The sequence below is a fragment of the Cheilinus undulatus genome, linkage group 17 (genome assembly GCF_018320785.1).
Source record: "Cheilinus undulatus linkage group 17, ASM1832078v1, whole genome shotgun sequence".
NCBI classification, from domain to species: Eukaryota; Metazoa; Chordata; class Actinopteri; order Labriformes; family Labridae; genus Cheilinus; species Cheilinus undulatus.
The window spans coordinates 419707-446892 of NC_054881.1; the positions used below are offsets into that span (position 1 = coordinate 419707).

Below are 27186 nucleotides of genomic sequence, written 5' to 3' on the forward strand. Positions count from 1 at the left end.
ATAAAAGCACTGAAGAAAATAATGAAACAAACTTGTACACATCTGTACCTCTTTATTTTATGCATCTATATCTGTTCATTTTACACATCTGTGGCCATGGCAGAACATTAAAAGTCATGAAAGAAAAGGTGGGGGTAACTAAAAGAATGGAAAAAAATATCTTAAAAGTAAATGATTCAGAGCTACTGGCTTGTGAAAACAAAGGTCAGAACCTTCAGTGACCCACCAGATGGCAGCAAAGACCACATTTTTGTAGCTGTGCCTGATGTTGTGTAGGGTCAAAATGATGGGAAGACATTGTAGTATCACTTACAAGTGGATTTATTTGACTGGGACAACCTTTAACAACAAAAAAAACCCTTTAAACTTAGGATGAATTTATTGTTCTGATTGGTGAATGGGAAATTTTTCTTGGTCTGGTTGTCTGCTGTTTACTCCCTGAGTTTTGATCCCAGAGTGACAAGAAGGATTCTGTTGGAATCTGAGGAGTGTCGGCTTGTGTCGCAGACATGAAATATAAAGTACTGAGGGTGCTTGGTTTGCAGTAAAGTGCTGTTTGTATCTGTCTGTTTATCCATAAATACATGGTAAAAAAAAAAAAACCAGGAGGAGATATCAAAGCATTGAAGACAATAATGAAACAAACTTGTACACATCTGTATCTCTGTATTTTGTCCTCTATCTTCCACACTGATGATTGCAACAATCTGAGAACAGTTAATGCTTTCAGCCACTCAGTCATTTTTCTCCTGTAGAGTGAGTGTGAACAAGAGGGAGAGAGGGAGTGAGGCCACAAGCATGCAAAACAGGAAGAGAGAGAGAGCAACTGAGCCAAGCAGAGCAGACAGAGGAGTTGTGAAGGTGACAATACAGTGATTTGTTCATTTTTTGGAGCTGCATATAAAATTTTCAGGGCTCAGACCTCATGCTCATTTGGTTTTACCGCCAAAGTAATGTCAAGCCCTGGAAATTAATGAGGTGGATCCCCCTCTGTTTCTGTGAAACTGTAAGTGTTGCAAAACCTACAAACGCCATGCAGAAGCGAGGCTTGTTGCTGGCACTCGACAGTTGCTACACACCTGCGTACGGTGTACATTTTAGGACATTCTCAGGTCTCAGAATGAGGTACCAGTCATCAGGAAAATCTGTCATTTATCAGACCAAACAGACTCAATTGTCAAACTAAACGGCCTCATTACTCAGGAAAACATCCGTCAGATTAAATGACCTCACTTGTCAAACGCCGTCAGATTAAACGGCGTAATTTGTCAAACCAAACACTGTCACATGAAACGGCCTCAGGTTTCAAAATAAAAGTCATCAGGCAAAACGGCGTCAGATAAAACTGCTTCAGGCATAGCGGCCTCAGACTAAACTGCCTCAAAATTAATCAGACAAAACGAAGTCAGAAAAAAACGACCCCAAATAAAACGGCCTCTGGCCGAAAAAAACCACAAAAGGTTATTTTATTTTGAAGGAAGCGGAAGTACACATGACATCATCAATATTCGATGGACCAAATATACTACAACGCCAGCGTTCACAGTTCTGCTCCATTGATACGAGAGTAAGTTGAAAGTTCTTTGCTGACGTTGTATATTTCGGCCGTCGAATATTGATGACATCATGAGTACTTCTGCTTCCTTCAAAATAAAATAACCTTTCATGTTTTTTGAGCCTGAGGCCATTTTATTTGGGGTCGTTTTTTTCTGATGTTGTTTTGTCTGATTACTTTAATTTTGAGGCAGTTTAGTCTGAGGTTATTTTGAAACCTGAGGCCGTTTCATGTGACGCCGTTGGATTTGACAAATGTCGCCGTTTAATCTGATGGAGGTTTTCCTGAGTAATGAGGCCGTTTAGTTTGACAAATGAGTCTGTTTGGTCTGACAAATGACAGAGGTTTTCCTGATGACTGATACCTTATTATGAGACCTGAGGATGTCCTAAAATGTACCCCGTACCTGCGGTCGCCACACATCCCGATGTGCACAGGGTTGCGAGGGCGCGCCATCGCTGCTTGCAGCTTTAATTTATGTAGTCCTTCTGTCTTTACTGCTTAATCATCATGTTTTTCTTCCTCAGGATCTTCAGACGAACGTTCCTCGCTACAGTAAAGGCTCCTTTCATGACCGCAGTTACGTCACCAAGGATGACCAGGAGGTGAAGGCAGGAGGTGAGGGGGGTGTGGCCTCAGTGAATGGAGGTGGCGTGGCCTTACAGAAAGGGGCGCCTTTGGGCGAGTTTAACCTGGGCTCCACCATCGTTCTGCTCTTTGAAGCTCCAAAAGACTTCACCTTCAACCTGCAGCCAGGACAGCGAATCAGAGTGGGCGAGGGCCTCGGTGGCCTCTGATTGGCCAAGCTGCAGACAGCTGTGGGGGGTGGGGGGGCTGGTAAAGTGGAGGTGCTGGAGAGCTCGAGAGATGAACTTTGAACTCAGTGGATTTTCTTTCTGTTTGACAGAGCAGCAGAGGAGGCCAGAGCTGTTTTTTATGACAATGACTCAAACTCCCAGGATGCCTTGTTCCTCATAATGAGGAAATGCCAAATATCTTATCACCTGCTTTTTCTCTTTTGTCTGTCCCACAACCAGAAACCTTTAACACGGCACAAACAGTAATAATTATCAACAACACTGATCAATAACAGTTATAAGTAACACTGATCAATAAGAGTTATCAGTAACACTGATCAATAACAGTTATCAGTAACACTGATCAATAACAGTTATCAGTAACACTGATCAATAACAGTTATCAGTAACACTGATCAATAACAGTTATCAGTAACACTGATCAGTAACAGTTATCAGTAACAATGATCAATAACAGTTATCAGTAACACTGATCAATAACAGTTATCAGTAACACTGATCAATAACAGTTATCAGTAACACTGATCAATAACAGTTATCAGTAACACTGATCAGTAACAGTTATCAGTAACAATGATCAATAACAGTTATCAGTAACAATGATCAATAACAGTTATCAGTAACAATGATCAAAGGATCAATCAGAAGATAATGCGTCCAGTCTGAATGTTCTTTGTTTTTACAGAAAGCCAATCACAGCTGTTAGCTCACACCTGGAGCAGCTGATTGGTAGCATGTGGCCTGTGATTGGCTGATTCCATATAATTATTGATTACTTGAGCTGTTCCGTAGGAGATAAATGGTGACAATACGTGTTGGACTGTTTTTGTTAAATATGTAACGATAAATAAATAATCCTTTGTCAGCTACCTGCGTCTGAATATTTCTCATTTTTACAGAACGAGTTCAAATATTATTTAACAGGAGGTGTTTTTATTGTTTTTATTTAACAGAAGGTGTTTTTATTGTTTTTATTTAACAGGAGGTGTTTTTATTGTTTTTATTTAACAGGAGGTGTTTTTATTGTTTTTATTAAACAGGAGGTGTTTATATTTTTTTTTTGTTTTTATTTAACAGGAGGTGTTTTTATTGAACAGGAGGTGTTTTTATTATTTTTATTTAACAGGAGGTGTTTTTATTTATTTGTATTTAACAGGAGGTGTTTATATTGTTTTTATTGAACAGGAGGTGTTTTTGTTGTTTTTTTTTTATTTAACAGGAAGTCTTTTGATTGTTTTTATTTAACAGGAGGTGTTTTTGTTGTTATATTTAACAGGAAGTGTTTTTGTTTTTATGTAACAGGAGGTGTTTTTATTATTTTTATTTAACAGGAGGTGTTTTTTTTGTTTTTATTTAACAGGAGGTGTTTATATTGTTTTTATTGAACAGGGGGTGTTTTTGTTGTTTTTATTTAACAGGAGGTGTTTTTATTGTTTTTATGTAACAGGAGGTGTTTTTGTTGTAATATTTAACAGGAAGTGTTTTTGTTTTTATGTAACAGGAGGTGTTTTTGTTGTAATATTTAACAGGAAGTGTTTTTGTTTTTATGTAACAGGAGGTGTTTTTTTTTTTGTTTTATTTAACAGGAGGTGTTTTTTTGTTTTTTGTTTTTATTTAACAGGAGGTGCTTTTTGTTTTTATGAAACAGGAGGTGTTTTTGTTGTTTTATTTAACAGGAGGTGTTTTTTTGTTTTATTGAACAGGAGGTGTTTTTGTTGTTTTATTTAACAGGAGGTGTTTTTTTGTTTTTATTTAACAGGAGGTGTTTTTGTTGTTTTTATTTAACAGGAGGTGTTTTTATTGTTTTTATTTAACAGGAGGTGTTTTTTTGTTTTGTTTTATTGAACAGGAGGTGTTTTTATTGTTTTTATTTAACAGGAGGTGTTTTTTTTTTTGTTTTATTAAACAGGAGGTGTTTTTATTGTTTTTATTTAACAGGAGGTGTTTTTTTTGTTTTATTGAACAGGAGGTGTTTTTATTGTTTTTATTTAACAGGAGGTGTTTTTATTGTTTTTATTTAACAGGAGGTGTTTTTATTGTTTTTATTTAACAGGAGGTGTTTTTATTGTTTTTATTTAACAGGAGGTGTTTTTTTGTTTTTATTTAACAGGAGGTGTTTTTATTGTTTTTATTTAACAGGAGGTGTTTTTATTGTTTTTATTTAACAGGAGGTGTTTTTTTTGTTTTTATTTAACAGAAGGTGTTTTTTTTGTTTTTATGTAACAGGAGGTGTTTTTATTGTTTTTATTTAACAGGAGGTGTTTTTTTTGTTTTTATTTAACAGGAGGTGTTTTTTTTGTTTTTATGTAACAGGAGGTGTTTTTATTGTTTTTATTTAACAGGAGGTGTTTTTATTGAACAGGAGGTGGTTTTATTGTTTTTATTTAACAGGAGGTGTTTTTATTGTTTTTTTTTTATTTAACAGGAGGTGTTTTTTTTTTGTTTTTATTTAACAGGAGGTGTTTTTATTGTTTTTATTTAACAGGAGGTGTTTTTTGTTTTTATGAAACAGGAGGTGTTTTTGTTGTTTTATTTAACAGGAGGTGTTTTTTTGTTTTTATTTAACAGGAGGTGTTTTTGTTGTTATATTTAACAGGAAGTGTTTTTGTTTTTATGTAACAGGAGGTGTTTTTATTGTTTTTATTTAACAGGAGGTGTCTTTATTGTTTTTATTTAACAGGAGGTGTTTTTTGTTTTTATGAAACAGGAGGTGTTTTTGTTGTTTTATTTAACAGGAGATGTTTTTATTGTTTTTATTTAGCAGGAGGTGTTTTTGTTGTTTCTCTTTAACAGGAGATGTTTTTATTGTTTTTATTTAGCAGGAGGTGTTTTTATTGTTTTTATTTAACAGGAGGTAGCCTTATTGTTTTTATTTAACAGGAGGTAGCCTTATTGTTTTTATTTAACAGGAGATGTTTTTATTGTTTTTATTTAGCAGGAGGTGTTTTTATTGTTTTTATTTAACAGGAGGTGTTTTTTGTTTTTATGAAACAGGAGGTGTTTTTGTTGTTTTTTATTTAACAGGAGGTGTTTTTTGTTTTTATGAAACAGGAGGTGTTTTTGTTGTTTTTTATTTAACAGGAGGTGTGTTTATTGTTTTTATTTAACAGGAGGTAGCCTTATTGTTTTTATTTAACAGGAGGTGTTTTTGTTCTTTTAATTTAACAGGAGATGTGTTTATTGTTTTTATTTAACAGGAGGTAGCCTTATTGTTTTTATTTAACAGGAGGTGGTTTTATTGTTTTTATGTAACAGGAGGTGTTTTTCGTGTTTTATTTAACAGGAGGTGTTTTCTTTGTTTTGTTTAACAGGAGGGGTTTTTGATGTTCTTTTTCTTTAACAGGAGGTGTTTTTATTGTTTTAATTTAACAGGAGGTGTTTTTGTTGTTTTAATTTAACAGGAGGTGTTTTTGTTGTTTTATTTAACAGAAGGTTTTATTTAACAGCTGTTGTTTTATTTAGTGTTGTGATTCTGATGCTGAAAGGCTGAGTTAAATTTACTATTCGTGATTTTACAGGAAATAACAAATGAAATAAAAATGTTTAAAACTTTATTTAAATTATGTAACTTCACAAACATAACTACATTTAAACTTTATCGATCAGCTCAGAACAAACAATATCCACTCAATGGTCAGTCTTAGCCACGCCCCCGGCAGCACATCCAGCAGCACAGCCAATAGGATGCTGGTGGACAGCAGTTGCCATAGCGATGGAAACGTGGTTCAGCCAGACCGCCATGTGACCAGCTGTCGTCTGTCACCTCCTTTCCCAACCACAGCTTGCCATCCCCTGTGGCGTCCGCAGGCCCCGCCCCCTCCCTGTGGGCAGAGGTCCAGGAGGACAGGGAGCAGGAGGAGGTCTGCTGAGCTTTCACCCCAAGAAAAGACGCCAGGTCCAGGTCCAGTCCTGCTGCCCCTCCCCGGGGCCGAGGCGTGTTCTGTCGACACTGGGGACATGGAATCCACACCTGAGAAGGCGGGGCAAAAGTTAAAGCAAAGTCAAAACAGAAACCTTTAACAAGTGACATGGCCTCTCTACGTGGGCCCAGCGTTATCGTGAAACAGCTGACCTGAAAATACATCATTAACTTTGATAAAGACGATGTTTATTATGGTCACCATCACCGTGTCACATAACCATTCTCCAAAGGATGTGTCCTCATTCTAGAGCATGTGTCCTCATTCTAAAGGATGTGTACTCATTCTAAAGGAAGTGTATTCATTCAAAAGGATGTGTCCTCATTCAAAAGGATGTGTCCTCATTCAAAAGGATGCATACTCATTCTAAAGGATCTGTCCTCATTCTGAAGGATGTGTTCTCATTCTGAAGGATGTGTTCTCATTCTGAAGGATGTGTTCTCATTCTGAAGGATGTGTCCTCATTCTAAAGGATGTGTACTCATTCTGAGAGATGTGTCCTCATTCTGAATGATGTGTCCTCATTATGAAGAATGTGTCCTCATTCAAAAGGATGTGTCCTCATTCTGAAGGATCTGTCCTCATTCTAAAGGATGTGTCCTAATTCTAAAGGATGTGTACTCATTCAAAACGATGTGTCCTCATTCAAAAGGATGTGTCCTCATTCTCAAGGATGTGACCTCATTCTCAAGGATGCATACTCAGTCTAAAGGATGTGTCCTCAGTCTGAAGGATGTGTCCTCATTCTGAAGGATGTGTACTCATTCTGAAGGATGTGTCCTCATTCTCAAAGATCTGTCTCATTCTGAAGGATGTGTTCTCATTCTGAAGGTTTTTTACTCATTCTAAAGGATGTGTACTCATTCTGAAGGATGTGTCCTCATTCTGAAGGATGTTTACTCATTCTCAAAGATGTGTCCTCATTCTGAAGGATGTGTCCTCATTCTTAAGGATGTGTACACCTTCTGAAGGATGTGTCCTCATTCTAAAGGATGTGTACTCATTCTGAAGGATGTGTCCTTATTCAAAGTGATGTGTCCTCATTCTAAAGGATGTGTCCTCATTCTAAAGGATGTGTTCTCATTCTGAAGGATGTGTTCTCATTCTGAAGGATGTGTTCTCATTCTGAAGGATGTGTCCTCATTCTGAAGGATGTGTCCTCATTCTGAAGGATGTGTCCTCATTCTAAAGGATGTGTACTCATTCTGAAAGATGTGTCCTCATTCTGAATGATGTGTCCTCATTATGAAGAATGTGTCCTCATTCAAAAGGATGTGTCCTCATTCTGAAGGATCTGTCCTCATTCTAAAGGATGTGTCCTAATTCTAAAGGATGTGTACTCATTCAAAACTATGTGTCCTCATTCAAAAGGATGTGTCCTCATTCTCAAGGATGTGTCCTCATTCTCAAGGATGCATACTCAGTCTAAAGGATGTGTCCTCATTCTGAAGGATGTGTCCTCATTCTGAAGGATGTGTACTCATTCTGAAGGATGTGTCCTCATTCTCAAAGATCTGTCTCATTCTGAAGGATGTGTTCTCATTCTGAAGGTTTTTTACTCATTCTAAAGGATGTGTACTCATTCTGAAGGATGTGTCCTCATTCTGAAGGATGTTTACTCATTCTCAAAGATGTGTCCTCATTCTGAAGGATGTGTCCTCATTCTTAAGGATGTGTACACATTCTGAAGGATGTGTCCTCATTCTAAAGGATGTGTACTCATTCTGAAGGTTGTGTCCTTATTCAAAGTGATGTGTCCTCATTCTGAAGGATCTGTCCTCATTCTAAAGGATGTGTCCTCATTCAAAAGGATGTGTATTCATTCTCAAGGATGTGTCCTCATTCTCAAGGATGCATACTCATTCTCAAGGATGTGTCCTCATTCTGAACGATGTGTCCTCATTTTCAAAGATGTGTCCTCATTCTAAAGTATGTGTCCTCATTCTGAAGGATGTGTCCTCATTCTGAAGGATGTGTCCTCATTCTCACAGATCTGTCCTCATTCTGAAGGATGTGTCCTCATTCTGAAGGATGTGTACTCATTCAAAAGGCTGTGTACTCATTCTGAAGGATGTGTCCTCATTCTGAAGGATGTGTACTCATTCAGAAGGATGTGTCCTCATTCTTTAGGATGTGTCCTCATTCTGAATGATGTGTCCTCATTCTGAAGGATGTGACCTTATTCTGAAAGGATGTGTACTCATTCAAAATGATGTGTCCTCATTTTGAAGGATGTGTCCTCATTCTGAAGGAGTAGTCCTTATTCTAAAGGATGTGTACTAATTCTTAATGATGTGTCCTTATTCTAAAGGATGTGTCCTAATTCGTAATGATGTGTCCTCATTCTAAAGGATGTTTCCTCATTCTTAAAAAATGTGTCCCCATTCAAAAGAATGTGTCCTCATTCAAAAGGGTGTGTCCTCATTCTGAAGGATCTGTCCTCATTTTTAAAGGATGTGTCCTCATTCTAAATGATGTGTCCTAATTCTAAAGGATGTGTCCTCATTCTTAAGGATGTGTACTCATTCTGAAAGATGTGTCCTCATTCTAAAGGACGTGTCCTCATTCAAAAGGATGTGAACTCATTCGAAACGATGTGTCCTCATTCTAAACTATGTCCTTTTTCTCAAGGATGTGTCCTCATTCTCAAGGATGCATACTCATTCTAAAGGATGTGTCATCATTCTGAAGGATGTGACCTCATTCTGAAGGATGTGTCCTCATTCTGAAGGATGTGTCCTCACTCTGAGGGATGTGTCCTCATTCTCAAAGATGTGTCCTCATTCTAAAGGATGTGTACTCATTCTGAAAGATGTGTACTCATTCTGAAGGATGTGTCCTCATTCTGAAGGATGTGTCCTCATTCTCAAAGATGTGTCCTCATTCTAAAGTATGTGTCCTCATTCTGAAGGATGTGTACTCATTCTAAAAGATGTGTCCTCATTCTGAAGGATGTGTCCTCATTCTGAATGATGTGTCCTCATTCTGAAGGATGTGACCTCATTCTGAAGGATGCGTACTCATTCAAAATGATGTGTCCTCATTTTGAAGGATGTGTCCTCATTCTGAAGGAGTAGTCCTTATTCTAAAGGATGTGTACTAATTCTTAATGATGTGTCCTTATTCTAAAGGATGTGTACTAATTCTTAATGATGTGTCCTTATTCTAAAGGATGTGTCCTAATTCTTAATGATGTGTCCTCATTCTAAAGGATGTTTCCTCATTCTTAAAAAATGTGTTCCCATTCAAAAGAATGTGTCCTCATTCTAAAGGAAGTGTCCTCATTCTGAAGGATCTGTCCTCATTTTAAAGGATGTGTCCTCATGCTAAATGATGTGTCCTCATTCTAAAAGATGTGTACTCATTCTGAAGAATGTGTCCTTATACAAAATGATATGTCCTCATTCTGAAGGATGTGTCCTCATTCTAAAGGATGTGTCCTCATTCAAAAGGATGTGAACTCATTCGAAACGATGTGTCCTCATTCTAAACTATGTTCTTTTTCCGAAGGATGTGTCCTCATTCTCAAGGATGTGTCCTCATTCTCAAGGATGCATACTCATTGTAAAGGATGTGTCATCATTCTGAAGGATGTGACCTCATTCTGAAGGATGTGTCCTCATTCTCAAAGATCTGTCTCATTCTGAAGGATGTGTTCTCATTCTGAAGGTTTTTTACTCATTCTAAAGGATGTGTACTCATTCTGAAGGATGTGTCCTCATTCTGAAGGATGTTTACTCATTCTCAAAGATGTGTCCTCATTCAAAATGATGTGTCCTCATTTTGAAGGATGTGTCCTCATTCTGAAGGAGTAGTCCTTATTCTAAAGGATGTGTACTAATTCTTAATGATGTGTCCTTATTCTAAAGGATGTGTACTAATTCTTAATGATGTGTCCTTATTCTAAAGGATGTGTCCTAATTCTTAATGATGTGTCCTCATTCTAAAGGATGTTTCCTCATTCTTAAAAAATGTGTTCCCATTCAAAAGAATGTGTCCTCATTCTAAAGGATGTGTCCTCATTCTGAAGGATCTGTCCTCATTTTAAAGGATGTGTCCTCATGCTAAATGATGTGTCCTCATTCTAAAAGATGTGTACTCATTCTGAAGAATGTGTCCTTATACAAAATGATATGTCCTCATTCTGAAGGATGTGTCCTCATTCTAAAGGATGTGTCCTCATTCAAAAGGATGTGAACTCATTCGAAACGATGTGTCCTCATTCTAAACTATGTTCTTTTTCCGAAGGATGTGTCCTCATTCTCAAGGATGTGTCCTCATTCTCAAGGATGCATACTCATTGTAAAGGATGTGTCATCATTCTGAAGGATGTGACCTCATTCTGAAGGATGTGTCCTCATTCTCAAAGATCTGTCTCATTCTGAAGGATGTGTTCTCATTCTGAAGGTTTTTTACTCATTCTAAAGGATGTGTACTCATTCTGAAGGATGTGTCCTCATTCTGAAGGATGTTTACTCATTCTCAAAGATGTGTCCTCATTCTGAAGGATGTGTCCTCATTCTTAAGGATGTGTACACATTCTGAAGGATGTGTCCTCATTCTAAAGGATGTGTACTCATTCTGAAGGATGTGTCCTTATTCAAAGTGATGTGTCCTCATTCTGAAGGATCTGTCCTCATTCTAAAGGATGTGTCCTCATTCAAAAGGATGTGTATTCATTCTCAAGGATGTGTCCTCATTCTCAAGGATGCATACTCATTCTAAAGGATGTGTCCTCATTTTGAAGGATGTGTCCTCATTCTGAAGGATGTGCCTCATTCTCAAGGATGTGTCCTCATTCTGAACGATGTGTCCTCATTTTCAAAGATGTGTCCTCATTCTAAAGTATGTGTCCTCATTCTGAAGGATGTGTCCTCATTCTGAAGGATGTGTCCTCATTCTCACAGATCTGTCCTCATTCTGAAGGATGTGTCCTCATTCTGAAGGATGTGTACTCATTCAAAAGGCTGTGTACTCATTCTGAAGGATGTGTCCTCATTCTGAAGGATGTGTACTCATTCAGAAGGATGTGTCCTCATTCTTTAGGATGTGTCCTCATTCTGAATGATGTGTCCTCATTCTGAAGGATGTGACCTTATTCTGAAAGGATGTGTACTCATTCAAAATGATGTGTCCTCATTTTGAAGGATGTGTCCTCATTCTGAAGGAGTAGTCCTTATTCTAAAGGATGTGTACTAATTCTTAATGATGTGTCCTTATTCTAAAGGATGTGTCCTAATTCGTAATGATGTGTCCTCATTCTAAAGGATGTTTCCTCTTTCTTAAAAAATGTGTCCCCATTCAAAAGAATGTGTCCTCATTCAAAAGGGTGTGTCCTCATTCTGAAGGATCTGTCCTCATTTTAAAGGATGTGTCCTCGTTCTAAATGATGTGTCCTAATTCTAAAGGATGTGTCCTCATTCTTAAGGATGTGTCCTCATTCTCAAGGATGTGTCCTCATTCTCAAGGATGCATACTCATTGTAAAGGATGTGTCATCATTCTGAAGGATGTGACCTCATTCTAAACTATGTCCTTTTTCTCAAGGATGTGTCCTCATTCTCAAGGATGCATACTCATTCGAAAGGATGTGTCATCATTCTGAAGGATGTGACCTCATTCTGAAGGATGTGTCCTCATTCTGAAGGATGTGTCCTCACTCTGAGGGATGTGTCCTCATTCTCAAAGATGTGTCCTCATTCTAAAGGATGTGTACTCATTCTGAAAGATGTGTACTCATTCTAAAGGATGTGTCCTCATTCTGAAGGATGTATCCTCATTCTGAAGGATGTGTACTCATTCAGAAGGATGTGTCCTCATTCTTTAGGATGTGTCCTCATTCTGAATGATGTGTCCTCATTCTGAAGGATGTGACCTTATTCTGAAAGGATGTGTACTCATTCAAAATGATGTGTCCTCATTTTGAAGGATGTGTCCTCATTCTGAAGGAGTAGTCCTTATTCTAAAGGATGTGTACTAATTCTTAATGATGTGTCCTTATTCTAAAGGATGTGTCCTAATTCGTAATGATGTGTCCTCATTCTAAAGGATGTTTCCTCATTCTTAAAAAATGTGTCCCCATTCAAAAGAATGTGTCCTCATTCAAAAGGGTGTGTCCTCATTCTGAAGGATGTGTACTCATTCTAAAAGATGTGTCCTCATTCTGAAGGATGTGTCCTCATTCTGAATGATGTGTCCTCATTCTGAAGGATGTGACCTCATTCTGAAGGATGCGTACTCATTCAAAATGATGTGTCCTCATTTTGAAGGATGTGTCCTCATTCTGAAGGAGTAGTCCTTATTCTAAAGGATGTGTACTAATTCTTAATGATGTGTCCTTATTCTAAAGGATGTGTCCTAATTCTTAATGATGTGTCCTCATTCTAAAGGATGTTTCCTCATTCTTAAAAAATGTGTTCCCATTCAAAAGAATATGTCCTCATTCTAAAGGATGTGTCCTCATTCTGAAGGATCTGTCCTCATTTTAAAGGATGTGTCCTCATGCTAAATGATGTGTCCTCATTCTAAAAGATGTGTACTCATTCTGAAGAATGTGTCCTTATACAAAATGATATGTCCTCATTCTGAAGGATGTGTCCTCATTCTAAAGGATGTGTCCTCATTCAAAAGGATGTGAACTCATTCGAAACGATGTGTCCTCATTCTAAACTATGTTCTTTTTCCGAGGATGTGTCCTCATTCTCAAGGATGTGTCCTCATTCTCAAGGATGCATACTCATTGTAAAGGATGTGTCATCATTCTGAAGGATGTGACCTCATTCTGAAGGATGTGTCCTCATTCTCAAGGATGTGTCCTCATTCTGAAGGATGTGTCCTCATTCTCAAAGATGTGTCCTCATTCTTAAGGATGTGTCCTCATTCTGAAGGATGTGTACTCATTCTAAAGGATGTGTACTCATTCTGAAGGATGTGTCCTCATTCTGAAGGATGTGTCCTCATTCTCAAAGATGTGTCCTCATTCTTAAGGATGTGTCCTCATTCTGAAGGATGTGTACTCATTCTAAAGGATGTGTACTCATTCTGAAGGATGTGACCTCATTCTGAAGGATGTGTCCTCATTCTCAAGGATCTGTCCTCATTCAGAAGAAAGTACACTTATTTTAAAGGACGCGTACTCATTCTAAAGGATCTGTCCTCATTCTAAAGGATGTGTCCTCATTCTGAAGGATCTGTCCTCATTCTAAAGGATGTGTACTCATTCTAAACTTTTTCCTTATTGTGAAGGATGTGTCCTCATTCAAAAAGATGTGTTCTCATTCTGAAGGATGTGTCCTCATTCTAAAGGATATGTACTCATTCTGAAGGATGTGTCCTCTTCTAAAGGATGTGTACTCATTCTGAAGGATGTGTCCTCATTCTGAATGATGTGTCCTCATTCTGAAGGATGTGACCTCATTCTGAAGGATGCGTACTCATTCAAAATGATGTGTCCTCATTTTGAAGGATGTGTCCTCATTCTGAAGGAGTAGTCCTTATTCTAAAGGATGTGTACTAATTCTTAATGATGTGTCCTCATTCTAAAGGATGTTTCCTCATTCTTAAAAAATGTGTCCCCATTCAAAAGAATGTGTCCTCATTCAAAAGGATGTGTCCTCATTCTGAAGGATCTGTCCTCATTTTAAAGGATGTGTCCTCATGCTAAATGATGTGACCTCATTCTAAAAGATGTGTACTCATTCTGAAGAATGTGTCCTTATACAAAATGATGTGTCCTCATTCTGAAGGATGTGTCCTCATTTGAAACGATGTGTCCTCATTCTAAACTATGTTCTTTTTCCGAAGGATGTGTCCTCATTCTCAAGGATGTGTCCTCATTCTCAAGGATGTATACTCATTGTAAAGGATGTGTCATCATTCTGAAGGATGTGACCTCATTCTGAAGGATGTGTCCTCATTCTCAAGGATCTGTCCTCATTCAGAAGAAAGTACACTTATTTTAAAGGACGCGTACTCATTCTAAAGGATCTGTCCTCATTCTGAAGGATGTGTCCTCATTCTCAAAGATGTGTCCTCATTCTTAAGGATGTGTCCTCTTCTAAAGGATGTGTACTCATTCTGAAGGATGTGTACTCATTCTAAAGGATGTGTACTCATTCTGAAGGATGTGTCCTCATTCTGAAGGATGTGTCCTCATTCTCAAGGATCTGTCCTCATTCAGAAGAAAGTACACTTATTTTAAAGGACGCGTACTCATTCTAAAGGATCTGTCCTCATTCTGAATGATGTGTCCTCATTCTGAAGGATGTGTCCTCATTCTGAAGGATGTGTCCTCATTCTCAAAGATGTGTCCTCATTCTAAAGTATGTGTCCTCATTCTGAAGGATGTGTACTCATTCTAAAAGATGTGTACTCATTCTGAAGGATGTGTCCTCATTCTGAATGATGTGTCCTCATTCTGAAGGATGTGACCTCATTCTGAAGGATGCGTACTCATTCAAAATGATGTGTCCTCATTTTGAAGGATGTGTCCTCATTCTGAAGGAGTAGTCCTTATTCTAAAGGATGTGTACTAATTCTTAATGATGTGTCCTTATTCTAAAGGATGTGTCCTAATTCTTAATGATGTGTCCTCATTCTAAAGGATGTTTCCTCATTCTTAAAAAATGTGTTCCCATTCAAAAGAATGTGTCCTCATTCAAAAGGATGTGTCCTCATTCTGAAGGATCTGTCCTCATTTTAATGGATGTGTCCTCATGCTAAATGATGTGTCCTCATTCTAAAAGATGTGTACTCATTCTGAAGAATGTGTCCTTAAACAAAATGATATGTCCTCATTCTGAAGGATGTGTCCTCATTCTAAAGGATGTGTCCTCATTCAAAAGGATGTGAACTCATTCGATGTGTCCTCATTCTAAACTATGTTCTTTTTCCGAAGGATGTGTCCTCATTCTCAAGGATGTGTCCTCATTCTCAAGGATGCATACTCATTGTAAAGGATGTGTCATCATTCTGAAGGATGTGACCTCATTCTGAAGGATGTGTCCTCATTCTCAAGGATGTGTCCTCATTCTGAAGGATGTGTCCTCATTCTCAAAGATGTGTCCTCATTCTTAAGGATGTGTCCTCATTCTGAAGGATGTGTACTCATTCTAAAGGATGTGTACTCATTCTGAAGGATGTGTCCTCATTCTGAAGGATGTGTCCTCATTCTCAAGGATCTGTCCTCATTCAGAAGAAAGTACACTTATTTTAAAGGAGCGTACTCATTCTAAAGGATCTGGCCTCATTCTAAAGGATGTGCCCTCAGTCTGAATGATCTGTCCTCATTCTAAAGGATGTCTACTCATTCTAACCTTTTTCCTCATTCTGAAGGATGTGTACTCATTCTAAAGGATGTGTACTCATTCTGAAGGATGTGTCCTCATTCTAAAGGATGTGTACTCATTCTGAAGGATGTGTACTCATTCTAAAGGATGTGTACTCATTCTGAAGGATGTGTCCTCATTCTGAAGGATGTGTCCTCATTCTCAAGGATCTGTCCTCATTCAGAAGAAAGTACACTTATTTTAAAGGACGCGTACTCATTCTAAAGGATCTGTCCTCATTCTGAATGATGTGTCCTCATTCTGAAGGATGTGTCCTCATTCTGAAGGATGTGTCCTCATTCTCAAAGATGTGTCCTCATTCTAAAGTATGTGTCCTCATTCTGAAGGATGTGTACTCATTCTAAAAGATGTGTTCTCATTCTGAAGGATGTGTCCTCATTCTGAATGATGTGTCCTCATTCTGAAGGATGTGACCTCATTCTGAAGGATGCGTACTCATTCAAAATGATGTGTCCTCATTTTGAAGGATGTGTCCTCATTCTGAAGGAGTAGTCCTTATTCTAAAGGATGTGTACTAATTCTTAATGATGTGTCCTTATTCTAAAGGATGTGTCCTAATTCTTAATGATGTGTCCTCATTCTAAAGGATGTTTCCTCATTCTTAAAAAATGTGTTCCCATTCAAAAGAATGTGTCCTCATTCAAAAGGATGTGTCCTCATTCTGAAGGATCTGTCCTCATTTTAATGGATGTGTCCTCATGCTAAATGATGTGTCCTCATTCTAAAAGATGTGTACTCATTCTGAAGAATGTGTCCTTAAACAAAATGATATGTCCTCATTCTGAAGGATGTGTCCTCATTCTAAAGGATGTGTCCTCATTCAAAAGGATGTGAACTCATTCGAAACGATGTGTCCTCATTCTAAACTATGTTCTTTTTCCGAAGGATGTGTCCTCATTCTCAAGGATGTGTCCTCATTCTCAAGGATGCATACTCATTGTAAAGGATGTGTCATCATTCTGAAGGATGTGACCTCATTCTGAAGGATGTGTCCTCATTCTCAAGGATGTGTCCTCATTCTGAAGGATGTGTCCTCATTCTCAAAGATGTGTCCTCATTCTTAAGGATGTGTCCTCATTCTGAAGGATGTGTACTCATTCTAAAGGATGTGTACTCATTCTGAAGGATGTGTCCTCATTCTGAAGGATGTGTCCTCATTCTCAAGGATCTGTCCTCATTCAGAAGAAAGTACACTTATTTTAAAGGACGCGTACTCATTCTAAAGGATCTGTCCTCATTCTAAAGGATGTGTCCTCATTCTGAAGGATCTGTCCTCATTCTAAAGGATGTGTACTCATTCTAAACTTTTCCTTATTGTGAAGGATGTGTCCTCATTCAAAAGATGTGTCCTCATTCTGAAGGATGTGTCCTCATTCTAAAGGATGTGTACTCATTCTGAAGGATGTGTCCTCTTCTAAAGGATGTGTACTCATTCTAAAGGATGTGTCCTCATTCTGAATGATGTGTCCTCATTCTGAAGGATGTGACCTCATTCTGAAGGATGCGTACTCATTCAAAATGATGTGTCCTCATTTTGAAGGATGTGTCCTCATTCTGAAGGAGTAGTCCTTATTCTAAAGGATGTGTACTAATTCTTAATGATGTGTCCTCATTCTAAAGGATGTTTCCTCATTCTTAAAAAATGTGTCCCCATTCAAAAGAATGTGTCCTCATTCAAAAGGATGTGTCCTCATTCTGAAGGATCTGTACTCATTTTAAAGGATGTGTCCTCATGCTAAATGATGTGACCTCATTCTAAAAGATGTGTACTCATTCTAAACTTTTTCCTTATTGTGAAGGATGTGTCCTCATTCAAAAAGATGTGTTCTCATTCTGAAGGATGTGTCCTCATTCTAAAGGATGTGTACTCATTCTGAAGGATGTGTCCTCTTCTAAAGGATGTGTACTCATTCTGAAGGATGTGTCCTCATTCTGAATGATGTGTCCTCATTCTGAAGGATGTGACCTCATTCTGAAGGATGCGTACTCATTCAAAATGATGTGTCCTCATTTTGAAGGATGTGTCCTCATTCTGAAGGAGTAGTCCTTATTCTAAAGGATGTGTACTAATTCTTAATGATGTGTCCTAATTCTAAAGGATGTTTCCTCATTCTTAAAAAATGTGTCCCCATTCAAAAGAATGTGTCCTCATTCAAAAGGATGTGTCCTCATTCTGAAGGATCTGTCCTCATTTTAAAGGATGTGTCCTCATGCTAAATGATGTGACCTCATTCTAAAAGATGTGTACTCATTCTGAAGAATGTGTCCTTATACAAAATGATGTGTCCTCATTCTGAAGGATGTGTCCTCATTTGAAACGACGTGTCCTCATTCTAAACTATGTTCTTTTTGCGAAGGATGTGTCCTCATTCTCAAGGATGTGTCCTCATTCTCAAGGATGTGTCCTCATTCTCAAGGATGCATACTCATTGTAAAGGATGTGTCATCATTCTGAAGGATGTGACCTCATTCTGAAGGATGTGTCCTCATTCTCAAGGATCTGTCCTCATTCAGAAGAAAGTACACTTATTTTAAAGGACGCGTACTCATTCTAAAGGATCTGTCCTCATTCTGAAGGATGTGTCCTCATTCTCAAAGATGTGTCCTCATTCTTAAGGATGTGTCCTCATTCTGAAGGATGTGTACTCATTCTAAAGGATGTGTACTCATTCTGAAGGATGTGTCCTCATTCTGAAGGATGTGTCCTCATTCTCAAGGATGTGTCCTCATTCTGAAGAAAGTGAACTTATTGTAAAGGAGGCGTACTCATTCTAAAGGATCTGTCCTCATTCTGAATGATGTGTCCTCATTCTGAAGGATGTGTCCTCATTCTGAAGGATGTGTCCTCATTCTCAATGATGTGTCCTCATTCTAAAGTATGTGTCCTCATTCTGAAGGATGTGTACTCATTCTAAAAGATGTGTACTCATTCTGAAGGATGTGTCCTCATTCTGAATGATGTGTCCTCATTCTGAAGGATGTGACCTCATTCTGAAGGATGCGTACTCATTCAAAATGATGTGTCCTCATTTTGAAGGATGTGTCCTCATTCTGAAGGAGTAGTCCTTATTCTAAAGGATGTGTACTAATTCTTAATGATGTGTCCTTATTCTAAAGGATGTGTCCTAATTCTTAATGATGTGTCCTCATTCTAAAGGATGTTTCCTCATTCTTAAAAATGTGTCCCCATTCATAAGGATGTGTCCTCATTCAAAAGGATGTGTCCTCATTCTGAAGGATCTGTCCTCATTTTAATGGATGTGTCCTCATGCTAAATGATGTGTCCTCATTCTAAAAGATGTGTACTCATTCTGAAGAATGTGTCCTTAAACAAAATGATATGTCCTCATTCTGAAGGATGTGTCCTCATTCTAAAGGATGTGTCCTCATTCAAAAGGATGTGAACTCATTCGAAACGATGTGTCCTCATTCTAAACTATGTTCTTTTTCCGAAGGATGTGTCCTCATTCTCAAGGATGTGTCCTCATTCTCAAGGATGCATACTCATTGTAAAGGATGTGTCATCATTCTGAAGGATGTGACCTCATTCTGAAGGATGTGTCCTCATTCTCAAGGATGTGTCCTCATTCTGAAGGATGTGTCCTCATTCTCAAAGATGTGTCCTCATTCTTAAGGATGTGTCCTCATTCTGAAGGATGTGTACTCATTCTAAAGGATGTGTACTCATTCTGAAGGATGTGTCCTCATTCTGAAGGATGTGTCCTCATTCTCAAGGATCTGTCCTCATTCAGAAGAAAGTACACTTATTTTAAAGGACGCGTACTCATTCTAAAGGATCTGTCCTCATTCTAAAGGATGTGTCCTCATTCTGAAGGATCTGTCCTCATTCTAAAGGATGTGTACTCATTCTAAACTTTTTCCTTATTGTGAAGGATGTGTCCTCATTCAAAAAGATGTGTTCTCATTCTGAAGGATGTGTCCTCATTCTAAAGGATGTGTACTCATTCTGAAGGATGTGTCCTCTTCTAAAGGATGTGTACTCATTCTGAAGGATGTGTACTCATTCTAAAGGATGTGTACTCATTCTGAAGGATGTGTCCTCATTCTGAAGGATGTGTCCTCATTCTCAAGGATCTGTCCTCATTCAGAAGAAAGTACACTTATTTTAAAGGACGCGTACTCATTCTAAAGGATCTGTCCTCATTCTGAATGATGTGTCCTCATTCTGAAGGATGTGTCCTCATTCTGAAGGATGTGTCCTCATTCTCAAAGATGTGTCCTCATTCTAAAGTATGTGTCCTCATTCTGAAGGATGTGTACTCATTCTAAAAGATGTGTACTCATTCTGAAGGATGTGTCCTCATTCTGAATGATGTGTCCTCATTCTGAAGGATGTGACCTCATTCTGAAGGATCGTACTCATTCAAAATGATGTGTCCTCATTTTGAAGGATGTGTCCTCATTCTGAAGGAGTAGTCCTTATTCTAAAGGATGTGTACTAATTCTTAATGATGTGTCCTTATTCTAAAGGATGTGTCCTAATTCTTAATGATGTGTCCTCATTCTAAAGGATGTTTCCTCATTCTTAAAAATGTGTTCCCATTCAAAAGAATGTGTCCTCATTCAAAAGGATGTGTCCTCATTCTGAAGGATCTGTCCTCATTTTAATGGATGTGTCCTCATGCTAAATGATGTGTCCTCATTCTAAAAGATGTGTACTCATTCTGAAGAATGTGTCCTTAAACAAAATGATATGTCCTCATTCTGAAGGATGTGTCCTCATTCTAAAGGATGTGTCCTCATTCAAAAGGATGTGAACTCATTCGAAACGATGTGTCCTCATTCTAAACTATGTTCTTTTTCCGAAGGATGTGTCCTCATTCTCAAGGATGTGTCCTCATTCTCAAGGATGCATACTCATTGTAAAGGATGTGTCATCATTCTGAAGGATGTGACCTCATTCTGAAGGATGTGTCCTCATTCTCAAGGATGTGTCCTCATTCTGAAGGATGTGTCCTCATTCTCAAAGATGTGTCCTCATTCTTAAGGATGTGTCCTCATTCTGAAGGATGTGTACTCATTCTAAAGGATGTGTACTCATTCTGAAGGATGTGTCCTCATTCTGAAGGATGTGTCCTCATTCTCAAGGATCTGTCCTCATTCAGAAGAAAGTACACTTATTTTAAAGGACGCACTCATTCTAAAGGATCTGTCCTCATTCTAAAGGATGTGTCCTCATTCTGAAGGATCTGTCCTCATTCTAAAGGATGTGTACTCATTCTAAACTTTTTCCTTATTGTGAAGGATGTGTCCTCATTCAAAAAGATGTGTTCTCATTCTGAAGGATGTGTCCTCATTCTAAAGGATGTGTACTCATTCTGAAGGATGTGTCCTCTTCTAAAGGATGTGTACTCATTCTGAAGGATGTGTCCTCATTCTGAATGATGTGTCCTCATTCTGAAGGATGTGACCTCATTCTGAAGGATGCGTACTCATTCAAAATGATGTGTCCTCATTTTGAAGGATGTGTCCTCATTCTGAAGGAGTAGCCCTTATTCTAAAGGATGTGTACTAATTCTTAATGATGTGTCCTCATTCTAAAGGATGTTTCCTCATTCTTAAAAAATGTGTCCCCATTCAAAAGAATGTGTCCTCATTCAAAAGGATGTGTCCTCATTCTGAAGGATCTGTCCTCATTTTAAAGGATGTGTCCTCATGCTAAATGATGTGACCTCATTCTAAAAGATGTGTACTCATTCTAAGCTTTTTCCTTATTGTGAAGGATGTGTCCTCATTCAAAAAGATGTGTTCTCATTCTGAAGGATGTGTCCTCATTCTAAAGGATGTGTACTCATTCTGAAGGATGTGTCCTCTTCTAAAGGATGTGTACTCATTCTGAAGGATGTGTCCTCATTCTGAATGATGTGTCCTCATTCTGAAGGATGTGACCTCATTCTGAAGGATGCGTACTCATTCAAAATGATGTGTCCTCATTTTGAAGGATGTGTCCTCATTCTGAAGGAGTAGTCCTTATTCTAAAGGATGTGTCCTAATTCTAAAGGATGTTTCCTCATTCTTAAAAAATGTGTCCCCATTCAAAAGAATGTGTCCTCATTCAAAAGGATGTGTCCTCATTCTGAAGGATCTGTCCTCATTTTAAAGGATGTGTCCTCATGCTAAATGATGTGACCTCATTCTAAAAGATGTGTACTCATTCTGAAGAATGTGTCCTTATACAAAATGATGTGTCCTCATTCTGAAGGATGTGTCCTCATTTGAAACGACGTGTCCTCATTCTAAACTATGTTCTTTTTCCGAAGGATGTGTCCTCATTCTCAAGGATGTGTCCTCATTCTCAAGGATGTATACTCATTGTAAAGGATGTGTCATCATTCTGAAGGATGTGACCTCATTCTGAAGGATGTGTCCTCATTCTCAAGGATCTGTCCTCATTCAGAAGAAAGTACACTTATTTTAAAGGACGCGTACTCATTCTAAAGGATCTGTCCTCATTCTGAAGGATGTGTCCTCATTCTCAAAGATGTGTCCTCATTCTTAAGGATGTGTCCTCATTCTGAAGGATGTGTACTCATTCTAAAGGATGTGTACTCATTCTGAAGGATGTGTCCTCATTCTGAAGGATGTGTCCTCATTCTCAAGGATCTGTCCTCATTCAGAAGAAAGTACACTTATTTTAAAGGACGCGTACTCATTCTAAAGGATCTGTCCTCATTCTAAAGGATGTGTCCTCATTCTGAAGGATCTGTCCTCATTCTAAAGGATGTGTACTCATTCTAAACTATTTCCTTATTCTGAAGGATGTGTCCTCATTCAAAAGAATGTGAACTCATTCTAAAGGATGTGTCCTCATTCAAAAGGATGTGAACTCATTCTAAAGGATGTGTCCTCATTCAAAAGGATGTGAACTCATTTGAAACGATGTGTCCTCATTCTAAACTATTTCCTTATTCTGAAGGATGTGTCCTCATTCTAAAGGATGTGTACTCATTCTGAAGGATGTGTCCTCTTCTAAAGGATGTGTACTCTTTCTTAAGGATGTGTCCTTATTCTGAAGGATGTGTCCTCATTCTGAAGGACGTGTACTCACTTTAAAGGATCTTTTCTTCTAGTTTTTGTACTTTTACTATTTGGCATGCTGTTTATCAGCCAGATGACCGTTGATGATGTCATATGTCACCTGTTCGTTGATCACTGTATCCAGTCGTTTCAGACATGCCTGGCAGAATGCGTGGCCACAGTGCAGTCGCCGTGGTAACCTGGTGGCCAGGTCGTAGCTGCCGAAGCACACAATGCAGACCAGGTCCTGTCTCCTTAGCGACATCATTGTCTCCACATCAACAGATGAGGGGGAAGGGGGGAGGGGCTGGCAGGTGACGTCCTGGTCATCTTCCTCTTTTCTAATTCTGTCGTCTGACATCCTGATAGGTTCATAAAGTTTTTAATCATCTATTCACGTTAATTTTAATCTTAATAATAACCAGTCTGATGTCTTCCTGCTGCACTCTGATTGGACAGACATTTAAAGAAACAGAAACTCACCTGGAATTCTTCTTCCTGTTTCCTTACATCACATCCTCTCTTCTTCTTCTTCTTCTCTTCTATTGTTGTTTTCTCTTCTCTTTCCTGCCGTCTGCTCTTGTTTTCATGTCTCTCCTTTGTTTCTTTTGTTTCCTTTCTTGCAGTGACTCCTGTCCGTCTTTATTTTCCTCGGTACTCTTCCTTTCTTTCCTTGTCTTCTTTCTTTTCTCTGATCACTTGTTCAGCTCCAGTTTTGGTTTCTTTCACTCCTCTTCTTTCTCTTTTTAGTCTTGATTTTTTTTTCTCTTCTCTTTCTTCCTCTGGTCGCTTTTCTTTTTCTCTTTTCTTCCTTTTCCTCACCTTCTCCTCGTCTCCTGTCTCTTTCTGTTATTCCTCCTCTGTCCGTTCTGTTGCTCAAGCAGAGAGAGAGAGAGAGAGAGCTTCATCAATAATAGATGCTCGCTCGCCCACAGGCATTCCATTTTTTTATGATCTCTGTTTTAAACTTTAATCAGTAAATATTAGAAATATTTTAATACTAATATTTATCAATAACAGATGAATATTCCTTTTCATTTATTAAAGGATCTCCTCATTTCAGAGAATTGAACTTATTTAAATAACATCAGAATAAAAAATCATTGCAGCTATATTTAATGCAATATGTCAACAACCTAAAACCATCCCACCCATAGAAACATGTTTTAGAAATATAAAAGTCCATAAATCAAATCTAAAAGAGATAACTCTAAATTACTACTAACAATAATCAATACGTTATCAATCATCATGAGTAAGAGTGTCAAATATTGATACGATCAATAAAACGGCACAAAAATGAAACGTTTAATAACAACACCATGATCCTCTCAGTTGTAACCTGATCAGCTGATCTCAGCTTGGCCTATCAGGTTACAGCTCGCTGTGGACAGACACGCTGCCTAGCAACAGAGAGAGAGAATGTAAACACTCACTGACCACTTCATTAGGTACACCTGTAATAATAATAATAATAATAATAATGACTTTATTTGTAGAGCACTTTTAAAAACATGGGTTTACAAAGTGCTTTGACAAGTGCAGAAGCAAGCAGAAAAACAAAGCAACAACCCAGACAAGACAAGAAGACAGGAGGTGACATGCAGACAACATCAGCAGAACCCAAACATTTAAAGAAACTAACCAAAAATATGGATGAGATAATAATTCATCAACATCAATATAGATCAAAACCTAGATGACATGTGATGCCATGCAAACTAAGACATCACAGACATCAGAGTGCAGACATGAACCATACTGCACAGCTAAGACATCATGAACATCATCAGGATGCAGGCAAGACAGACATCAGTACCATAAAACGATAGGAACCCAGGCAATGCAGGAACCCAGCTACACAGGCTGAGACCGAGAGGAACAGAATTAAAACGTGAAAAATGAATAGAGAAACAGTAAAATGTAAATAAGAGGGCAAAAACGGATATTAAAACAGGGTAAAACAAGCTCTAAAACTGTAAAAGCAGTAAAATTGATAAATATTATAACAGATGTAAACAAAATGGAAGCAATAAAGACATAAAATCAATAAAGTGAGTAAGATAGTAATGATTAAAAACAGCCAGGGGCAAGGAAGTAAAATGAGGTTGACAGGGAGTAAGGTGAGATTAAGAGGAAATCAAACTAAAACAGGTAAGAATCTGTGAGAAGATAAAATCTAAATAAGAAGAAGACAACATCACATAAAAGCCAGTCTATAGAAATGAGTTTTAAGAAGTGATTTAAAAGATGTCAATGATTCTTCATGCCTTATCTCCTTGGGCAGGTTGTTCCAAAGTCGAGGGGCTCTGATGGAGAAGGTCACTCTTAGATTTGAGTCTCAACTTTGGAATGACCAGGAGCTTCCAATAATATCTAATTAGCCAATCACGCGACAGCAGCTGGTGACCTGTAGACACCATGAAGGTAAAAAAGGTGATTTAGCGAGCAGGTAAGCAGGTGTACCTAATGAAATGGTCAGTCAGTGTATATATGTGTGATCTGTTATATCCACATTAGTTTATAAAAAAGGACATCAGCCTGAATCCTCTGGGACAGAAATGGTACATTTCATTAAACCGCCTCATTTAAATATTTACGAGCTAAAATTTTTCTAAAGCAGTTTTTATTGGATTAGGGTTCGGAAAAAAAGGCTGTATGAGTCAAATAAATGTTCAAATATTTTTATTTTATTTTATTCTACATATAAAAACAGTCAAACAAAAACATGAAAAAAAAAACATTTTAATTGTAGAATATTTCCTCTTTAATAACTCCTTCATGGAAAGCAATGAAATATAAATACTCTATCAAATATTCTAAAAAATTTACCAAATAGATCAAATCAGACAGTTTCTCTCCCCTGTTTTTCTTTTTTTAATCTTCATTTATTCACATTTTATTAAACAGTCTCAACAACAGACAGAAAAACAAAGCTGTTTCTGTGATTTAATAAACTTTTTAAACATTAAAGAAATCTTAAAGTTTAAAAAACAGAAAAATCCGACATAGAAATACTCCTCAGAGGGACCCAGCCTCATTTTGTTTTATTCTAATGAGTGAGCCAGACAGAAGCAATGGATCCCAGAAAATCCTCCTCAGACAACTCAGTAGATCACAGATCAATAATCAGATATTTAAAAACTCTCCCTAAGCCTTTCTTTCATTTCTTCAACATAGAAATAATTTTCTAAGAATTAAAAATGATTTTAAGATTTTAAACTATTCATGAAAATGTCTGTAAATAAACAAAAATGTTTTTATCCCCAGTAAATTTATCATCATCTCAGACTGTCTGATTATCATGTATGATATTTATAAATAATTATATATATGTATATGAAATCAAATATATACATTTCATAAATCTACAGTTCTTAACAAATGTATTAGCCCACCCTAACCCTCACCACAGTCAGGTTTCTGCCACAGCTGCCCTAAATTAACAGCATTGGTAATTACCAAAATCATTTTGATGTTTCTGCAATGGTTAATACACCAATATGTAGAAGCTCTTTAACCCTAATGATATTTTTAATGCTAAAATAGAATTATTATTGTTATCCATGAATTTTCAAATGTACTGATTTACAAAAAAACTGAGAAAATAGTAAAGCACATGAATATTTCTGATTAATGTGTCAGATTATAGTTATTTACTGTCATTCCTGAACAGAAAAATGAGTTTTAGTGGTTGAATGTTATGCTTGATTCATTTCTGACTTCTCAGAGAAGCCCAGTGAGCCGGCTCACATTTGGGTGAATTCAGTTTGAAATTCCTCATTCCTGTTCAAAATGGTAAAACGTGGAGAGCTGACTGAAAATGAAAGAGTCCGCATTAAAGCACTTCATGATGCTGGATGGTCTCTGAGACAGATATGACAGGTGGTCTAATACATTTGTTAAGCACTGAATGTTTAGTTTATAAATATAAATAATAAAGCAGATTTATAAATCAACCTTCAGATTATCATGTCTGTTCTAAACGCTTTAAATATGTAACATAGAGGCTGAATCAGACAGGTGTGGGGAAAGATGGCCCCGCCCCCTCAGGTTAATAACATGAAGATTGGGCCCCACATGTGCTGCTCACCATCTTACAGAGACTCACCTGTCAAACAGGAGGGGCGTGGCCAGCATGGAGGCAGGTGTGGACAGACTGATGTTGATCAATGATCAGATTATTGATTAAAACGTGAAGTATTTGTACAAATCAGACATTATTATCTAATATTCAACCCCTCTCACCTCGAGACATTTATTATGACTTTGATTTATGTGGTTGTCATGGCAACAGCACAAAACACTCACAGCAGTAACCGTTTAGTTTCAAAATAAAAAATGATCAATAATGTCTAAAATAGCTATGTTTAACATCTTGACCTCCTCTCATGTGCCCTTGTGTTTTTTATTGTTCCCTTCATTGTGTCCTTTGTTCTTTCCTTTGATGTATTCTTGTTTCCTTTAATGTGTCCTTGTTCCCTTTTTGTGTCCTTGATCCTTTGATGT

At 37.7% G+C, this 27186-nt stretch overlaps 2 protein-coding genes across 3 annotated transcripts in view; one reads left to right on the plus strand and one right to left on the minus strand.

The window, feature by feature from the left end:
• The window catches only part of pisd (phosphatidylserine decarboxylase), a 34856-nt gene extending 31618 nt beyond the window's left edge, over positions 1–3238 (plus strand). For both annotated transcript variants that reach the window (XM_041810228.1, XM_041810229.1), the window contains one exon: positions 2083–3238. In XM_041810228.1, the coding sequence (XP_041666162.1) occupies positions 2083–2352 (270 nt within the window). In that variant the 3' untranslated portion in view covers positions 2353–3238. The remainder of the gene's footprint in view (positions 1–2082) is intronic.
• A 2775-nt stretch (positions 3239–6013) lies between these two features.
• Positions 6014–23038, minus strand: rnf224 (ring finger protein 224). The gene is made up of 2 exons (XM_041811042.1): positions 22799–23038; positions 6014–6343 (listed from the first exon to the last, which is right to left on the minus strand). Exons 1-2 carry the CDS (start codon positions 23036–23038, stop codon positions 6014–6016), a joined length of 570 nt encoding a protein of 189 aa, XP_041666976.1.
• Positions 23039–27186: the final 4148 nt, after the last annotated feature.

Bases quoted from the DNA above. Each gene is read 5' to 3' on its own strand.
- rnf224 (XM_041811042.1), bottom strand. From the start codon at position 23,038: ATGTCAGACGACAGAATTAGAAAAGAGGAAGATGACCAGGACGTCACC. The intron at 6,344-22,798 runs GTGACATATGAC...CCGCCTTCTCAG, and splicing joins ATACAGTGATCAACGAACAG to GTGTGGATTCCATGTCCCCA.